Source organism: Pristiophorus japonicus, chromosome 4 (genome assembly GCF_044704955.1).
Source record: "Pristiophorus japonicus isolate sPriJap1 chromosome 4, sPriJap1.hap1, whole genome shotgun sequence".
In the NCBI taxonomy this organism is placed as follows: domain Eukaryota; kingdom Metazoa; phylum Chordata; class Chondrichthyes; family Pristiophoridae; genus Pristiophorus; species Pristiophorus japonicus.
Window position 1 is genome coordinate 256354930 of NC_091980.1, and position 7430 is coordinate 256362359.

Genomic DNA, 7430 nt, shown 5'->3' on the forward strand with positions numbered 1-7430 from the left:
AACCCTTAATTCCCTTATTGGTTAAAAATCTATCTATCTGTGATTTGAATACATTCAATGAGCTAGCCTCAACTGCTTCCTTGGGCAGAGAATTCCACAGATTCACAACCCTCGGGGAGAAGAAATTCCTTCTCAACTCGGTTTTAAATTGGCTCCCCCGTATTTTGAGGCTGTGCCCCCTAGTTCTAGTCTCCCCGACCAGTGGAAACAACCTCCCTGCCTCTATCTTGTCTATCCCTTTCTTATTTTAAATGTTTCTATAAGATCACCCCTCATCCTTCGGAACTCCAACGAGTAAAGACCCAGTCTACTCAATCTATCATCATAAGTTAACCCCCTCATCTCCGGAATCAGCCTAGTGAATCGTCTCTGTATCCCCTCCAAAGCTGGTATATCCTTCCTCAAGTAAGGTGACCAAAACTGCACGCAGTACTCCAGGTGCGGCCTCACCAATACCCTGTATAGTTGCAGCAGGACCTCTCTGCTTTTGTACTCTATCCCTCTCGCAATGAAGGCCAACATTCCATTCGCCTTCCTGATTATCTGCTGCACCTGCAAACTAACTTTTTGGGATTCATGCACAAGGACCCCCAGGTCCCTCTGCACCGCAGCATGTTGTAATTTCTCCCCATTCAAATAATATTCCCTTTTACTGTTTTTTTTCCCAAGGTGGATGACCTCACATTTTCCGACATTGTATTCCATCTGCCAAACCTTAGCCCATTCACTTAACCTATCTAAATCTCTTTGCAGCCTCTCTGTGTCCTCTACACAACCTGCTTTCCCACTAATCTTTGTGTTATCTGCAAATTTTGTTACACTACACTCTGTCCCCTCTTCCAGGTCATCTATGTATATTGTAAACAGTTGTGGTCCCAGCACCGATCCCTGTGGCGCACCACTAACCACCGATTTCCAACCCGAAAAGGACCCATTTATCCCGACTCTCTGCTTTCTGTTAGCCAGCCAATTCTCTATCCATGCTAATACATTTCCTCTGACTCCACGTATCTTTATCTTCTGCAGTAATGTGGCACCTCATCGAGTGCCTTTTGGAAATCTAAATACACCACATCCATCGGTACACCTCTATCCACCATGCTCGTTATATCCTCAAAGAATTCCAGTAAATTGGTTAAACATGATTTCCCCTTCATGAATCCATGTTGCGTCTGCTTGATTGCACTATTCCTATCTAGATGTCCCGCGATTTCTTCCTTAATGATAGCTTCAAGCATTTTCCCCACTACAGATGTTAAACTAACCGGCCTATAGTTACCTGCCTTTTGCCTGCCCCCTTTTTTAAACAGAGGCGTTACATTAGCTGCTTTCCAATCCGCTGGTACCTCCCCAGAGTCCAGAGAATTTTGGTAGATTATAACGAATTCATGTGCTATAACTTCCGCCATCTCTTTTAATACCCTGGGATGCATTTCATCAGGACCAGGGGACTTGTCTACCTTGAGTCCCATTAGCCTGACCAGCACTACTCCCCTAGTGATAGTGATTGTCTCAACGTCCTCCCTTCCCACATTCCCGTGACCAGCAATTTTTGGCATGGTTTTTGTGTCTTCCACTGTGAAGACCGAAGCAAAATAATTGTTTAAGGTCTCAGCCATTTCCACATTTCCCATTATTAAATCCCCCTTCTCATCTTCTAAGGGACCAACATTTACTTTAGTCACTCTCTTCCGTTTTATATATCGGTAAAAGCTTTTACTATCTGTTTTTATGTTTTGCGCAAGTTTACTTTCGTAATCAATCTTTCCTTTCTTTATTTCTTTCTTAGTCATTCTTTGCTGTCGTTTAAAATTTTCCCAATCTTCTAGTTTCTCACTAACCTTGGCCACCTTATACGCATTGGTTTTTAATTTGATACTCTCCTTTATTTCCTTGGTTATCCACGGCTGGTTATCCCTTCTCTTTCCGCCCTTCTTTTTCACTGGAATATATTTTTGTTGAGCACTATGAAAGAGCTCCTTAAAAGTCCTCCACTGTTCCTCAATTGTGCCACCGTTTAGTCTGTGTTCCCAGTCTACTTTAGCCAACTCTGCCCTCATCCCACTGTAGTCCCCTTTGTTTAAGCCATAGTATGCTCATTTGAGACACTACTTCCTCACCCTCAATCTGTATTACAAATTCAACCATACTGTGATCACTCATTCCGAGAGGATCTTTTACTCGGAGGTGGTTTATTATTCCTGACTCATTACACAGGACCAGATCTAAGATAACTTGCTCCCTTGTAGGTTCTGTAACATACTGTTCTAAGAAACAATCCCGTATGCATTCTATGAATTCCTCCTCCAGGCTACCCCGTGCGATTTGATTTGACCAATCGATATGTAGGTTAAAATCCCCCATGATTACTGCCGTTCCTTTTTCACATGCCTCCATTATTCCCTTGATTATTGTCCGCCCCACCGTGAAGTTATTATTTGGAGGCACATTCTGAAGTCAAGGTCACTCTGGACCTGCACCTTTATTTCACAGCTCTCGAGTGCCACACTTGCCTGAGACCTGCCTTTATATACCTGTGTGGAACAGGTATGCAGTGTCTCCTGCAAGTGCACCCCTGGTGATAAAGTATGCTTGTGGTTACAGGTCATATCTAGTTACAGTCATGTATAGCATGATAAGATAGTTATATACAGTAGTGTGAATAAAGGAGAGTATCAAATTAAAAACCAATGCGTATAAGGTGGCCAAGGTTAGTGAGAAACTAGAAGATTGGGAAAATTTTAAACGACAGCAAAGAATGACTAAGAAAGAAATAAAGAAAGGAAAGATAGATTACGCCATTCAGATAATATTTTGCCTTCATGTTTTTGCCACCAAAGTGGATAACCTCACATTTATCCACATTATACTGCATCTGCCATGCATTTGCCTACTCACCTAACCTGTCCAAGTCACCCTGCAGCCTCTTAGCATCCTCCTCACAGCTCACACCGCCACCCAGCTTAGTGTCGTCTGCAAACTTGGAGATATTACACTCAATTCCTTCATCTAAATCATTGATGTATATTGTAAAGAGCTGGAGTCCCAGCACTGAGCCCTGTAGCACCCCACTAGTCACTGACTGCCATTCTGAGAAGGACCCATTTATCCCGACTCTCTGCTTCCTGTCTGCCAACCAGTTCTCTATCCACGTCAGTACATTACCCTCAATACCATGTGCTTTAATTTTGCACACCAATCTCTTATGTGGGACCTTGTCAAAAGCCTTTTGAAAGTCCAAATACACCACATTCACTGGTTCTCCCTTGTCCATTATACTAGTTACATTCTTGATGATAAATTCTTGGCTGGTCCTCAACAAGGATTTGAATACATTCTTTTTTTTTTTAAATTGTGCCGTTATTATATTTTGATAACACTATTGCCAGCAACATAGCTTTGAAAAAAATTCCAGGGATTCATTGCTGCCCTTTAATGGAACAACGAAGAACTGGATCTCCTCTCCTGCTGTTGTCCAAATTTCAAAGCACTACCTGCCATCACAATAGCTATTTTATCAAGTTCACATGACAGATGTGTTAAGTATTTTTAAGTTCAAACTACATAAAATTAAAGGTTCCTTTCAACTTTTTCAAAATTCAATCTTAGTATTGCAGAACATATTTCAAACAATAATGTACTGGTCACTTCTTTGTGACCTTAGAGGCTTGAATATTGGTCTCAGCTGCTGAAGTATATTGAATAATAATATCAATGACTATTTCCTTGTCTATAGCTGTAGAACAGTAAAATGGTATATTAGCTTTCCCATTAATATCAGCTTTCATTGTTTTTCAGCCATTAGACAAGAATTGAGCAGAATCAGTACAACGTAATGAATTTTGCACTCGGGAATGTGGGAAGTATTCAAAGGGATTTGGGAAGATGAGAGACCGCTGTGTGGAGGATAGTGTGGAAGATGACTAAGAAAGAAGCTATGCACTGAATGGTCACGGTCGCTTTTAAACCCTTCATTGATTAGCAGACTCAACATGCTCTGCTGCTTGCTGCCTTGGATCTGCTTCACATGAAAAGTCTTAATAATTCTCCAAAACAACAAAAAAAACTTTCAATGATTTTAATACAACTTGTGAATCTTATTTTCTAGGTTTTACAAAAAAAATTGCACATCTGTTTTATGTTAGCCTTTGTAATTTTTTATTAGCTTATTTAAAGATTTACATTACTTCTAGATTATGTTTATAGATAAGAGCTTACACACACACAGACACACAAACACACACACACAAACACATACCTTTTGCTTTTTGTAGGTAAATAATTTCCGTTATTTCTACCAGTAGACGTTACCACAGTATTTTTGACTCTGTATTGAAAATTCTTTGCCAACAAAGAGATCCTTGTAGCATCACTGAAAAGGCAGAAACTTGTAAAAGTTGTGATATGACAAAGGTAACTGATTTCTCAACGAATCTTGCAAACCTTATTAAAACAAGGTACATCAATGCAAAACAGTCTCTGTGTTCATGTTAGAATACAGATGGTACATAACTATGTAAATTACACTTGAATATTATTGACATATAGTTAATCAGAATGATGTTATTCAATGTAGCAACCTTATGATCTACAGCGATGACTCAGTGAGTTTGGAACTACCAACAGCATGTCCATGTAAGCAACGCCTCACAAACTTGTTATCTGGATAGAATTAGCTCAACCGAGTTCTAGGTGCAGCTGGAACTGTTAAGTGTCTCTTTTACTCCACTGAGTTTTGTGTCAACTTGGTTCTGTGTCATAAAAAGCAAACACTTCAGTGAAACTGTGTACATGTCTGCTGAAACTAATTGGAGCTTGTGTTTATTGCCAACATCTCTGTCATACTGGGCACTGGGCCAGCGTTAAACAAAGGCTTTTTAAATGAAGAAGATGCAGATGATCTTCATATGGCTAGAAAGACTCTGTATTCGACCACATTACCATGAAGTTTGTAAAAAAAAAACTCAGCCATATTCTAAGTAAAGCATTGCTTCTTTCAAATAATGTATCAATTACATTACAGAAGAAGTGAGTAGAAAGATTCAACTGCACTTTAAAAAGTACACACCAGATGGTGCCATGTAATGCAACTGGAAAAGTTGCGCGATCTATTGTATTTCAAACAAACTCATCATACTTTATCTACATAACATGCTGGAATTCCAAAACACCATCTTTAAAATTGATCCCATTTAAGCTCATAATTGAACCTGTTTAATGTTGTGCGTTTTTCTAGATTAGTGTTTTAATAATCCCTCGCTACTTTAAATTAAATATGCCAAACAAACTGTATAGGTGTGGATGGTCCTGTTGTTAGTCTCACATACATCAATGTATGAAAAGGTAGTGTGTTATTCTGCAAATCCCTGACTCCTGTTAAAATTTAGCTAATGTTATACGAGCAGCAATAACTCCTGTAATCTCACATTAATGGCAGCAATGTACGTGTGTCCGTTGGTGAGCTGAAGAACAACAGAGTCAGTAGAGAGCTGGCGGGAGATCAAGAATAATTGACAGATGAGCAGCCAGAGCAGAGTAGGTGATTGAATGGATACAGCCATGAATTGGAGAAGGAAACAGGCAAGTTAAAAATAAAGGTGGAAATTAAAGTGAAATGAGGAATAAAAGATCTATTTCCTTAAAGTTTTTTTATTGTGTCCCATGGGGTTTGCTGAAACCCTGGGTTTGATTTCTAGTTCTAGTTCTGGTTCTGTCCTTTTTGTTTAAAGCCCGAGCCCAACTCCTGGCTCATATTATCTGCCATATTTGGTATGCTAAGTCCTCATCACAATGTCTTACCTAGTCGACTAACAACTGGAAACTAATTTGTTTTTTTGGAATAGTAAACACATTTTGTACATACTGGGATCTGCAGGGACGAGGGAGTGGGTGCTGATGCACTGATCTTTAGAGCAAGTGTTCAGAGCCATGGAGTAGGAGGATGAATATAGGTTCCATCTCTGCTCTGCTCCTCTGCACTCTGAACTGCGCCAAGGGCTGTGGCAATTCCCTGTGAGCAGGTTGTCCACTGCCCTTTCAACACCAGATGATCCAAAGATCCGGAATAATTTACAACAAAAGGTAAATTACATAAAAATAAAGAAGAATAAATGTTCAAAAGCCAGAAACCATAGCATGTGCGCAGATGACGTTCCAGCCAGAGAACTCTCCATGTGAAACATCTTCCCATTGGATTTTAACATGTTCCACATCTGACATCTGGACATTTGGCCCTGTATTTTCAAAATGACTGTTGATTTATTTGTTTTTACTGGAGTGGATGTAAACAGAGTGGTTTATTTGGGAATTTGGAAAGAGTGGGAATTCGGTGAAGAGGGGGAAGGATCTAATTGGAGGAGGTATCAATGGCGGCAAAACCTTCAACAATTTCCAAAAGAAACAAGGACAGCAGGTAGGTGATAGGTGAGTATTAATGTTTTTTTCTCACTTTTCTCACTAACCGAGGTCTGTGGTTTAAACTAGGTGTGAGAAACTATAAACTATTGTATTAAAGTTATAGCTGAACTAATTAATATAACTGCAAATAATCATTGAATAAAGACTTTAACAAATTCAATAAATAAAATAAGGCTAGACAGAGATATGGCAGGGCAGATTGTGTGTCCGGACTGCAGTATGTGGGAGTTTGTGGACAACGAGACTGTCTCGAGCAAACATGTCTGCAGGAGATGTCTCCATCTCGACTCTATCCGACTCAGAGTCATTGAGCTGGAGTGTGAGTTGGAAACACTCGACACATAAGGGAGAAGAAGGAATTTCAGGACTGTTTTATCCAGATTACAATCACACCCCAGAGGAAAGCACAGGTTCAGGAAAGAGAGGGTGTGACTGTTAGGGAGCCGGGTAGCGAGAATTTAGGAGAGGGTTGAGAAGGAGGTACCGCAGACACTGGTCCTGTCCAACAGGTACGATGTACTCGCTATCTGTGAAGTCAAAGAGAAAGATGCAAGGAGGATAGCCACAATGCAGACCAAGGCACCATGGCTCAGAAGGCTATCCAAGGGGGGTTGGGGTGGGGCAGAATAGAAATGTGGTAGTGATAGGGAACTCTATAATTAGGGGGATAGAATGTGTCCTCTGCAGACAGAAAAGGAAAGAGAATCCCGAAGGGTGTGTTGCCTACCTGGTGCCAGGGTAAGGGACATCTCATGGTGGCTATTGTCGTGATCCATGCTGGAACAAACAGCGTAGGTAAGAACAAGAAGGAGGTCCTGCTGAAAGAGTATCAGAAGTTAAGCTCTAAATTAAAAAGCAAGACCTCGAGGGTAATAAACTCTGGGTTATTGCCTCAGCCACATGCAAATTAGCATACAAGCAGACAGATCAGGAGAATTAACACGTGGCTAAAGGGTTGTTGTGGGAAAGAGGGATTCCTTTTTATGGGAGCTGTACCGATAGAATGGGCTCTA

General features: G+C 40.5%; 1 protein-coding gene across 4 annotated transcripts in view; it reads left to right on the forward strand.

The window, feature by feature from the left end:
• Positions 1 to 4695, forward strand: part of LOC139263371 (ena/VASP-like protein) — a 457176-nt gene extending 452481 nt beyond the window's left edge. For all 4 annotated transcript variants that reach the window (XM_070879361.1, XM_070879359.1, XM_070879360.1 and 1 more), the window contains one exon: positions 3799 to 4695. In XM_070879361.1, the coding sequence (XP_070735462.1) occupies positions 3799 to 3836 (38 nt within the window). In that variant the 3' untranslated portion in view covers positions 3837 to 4695. The remainder of the gene's footprint in view (positions 1 to 3798) is intronic.
• Positions 4696 to 7430: the final 2735 nt, after the last annotated feature.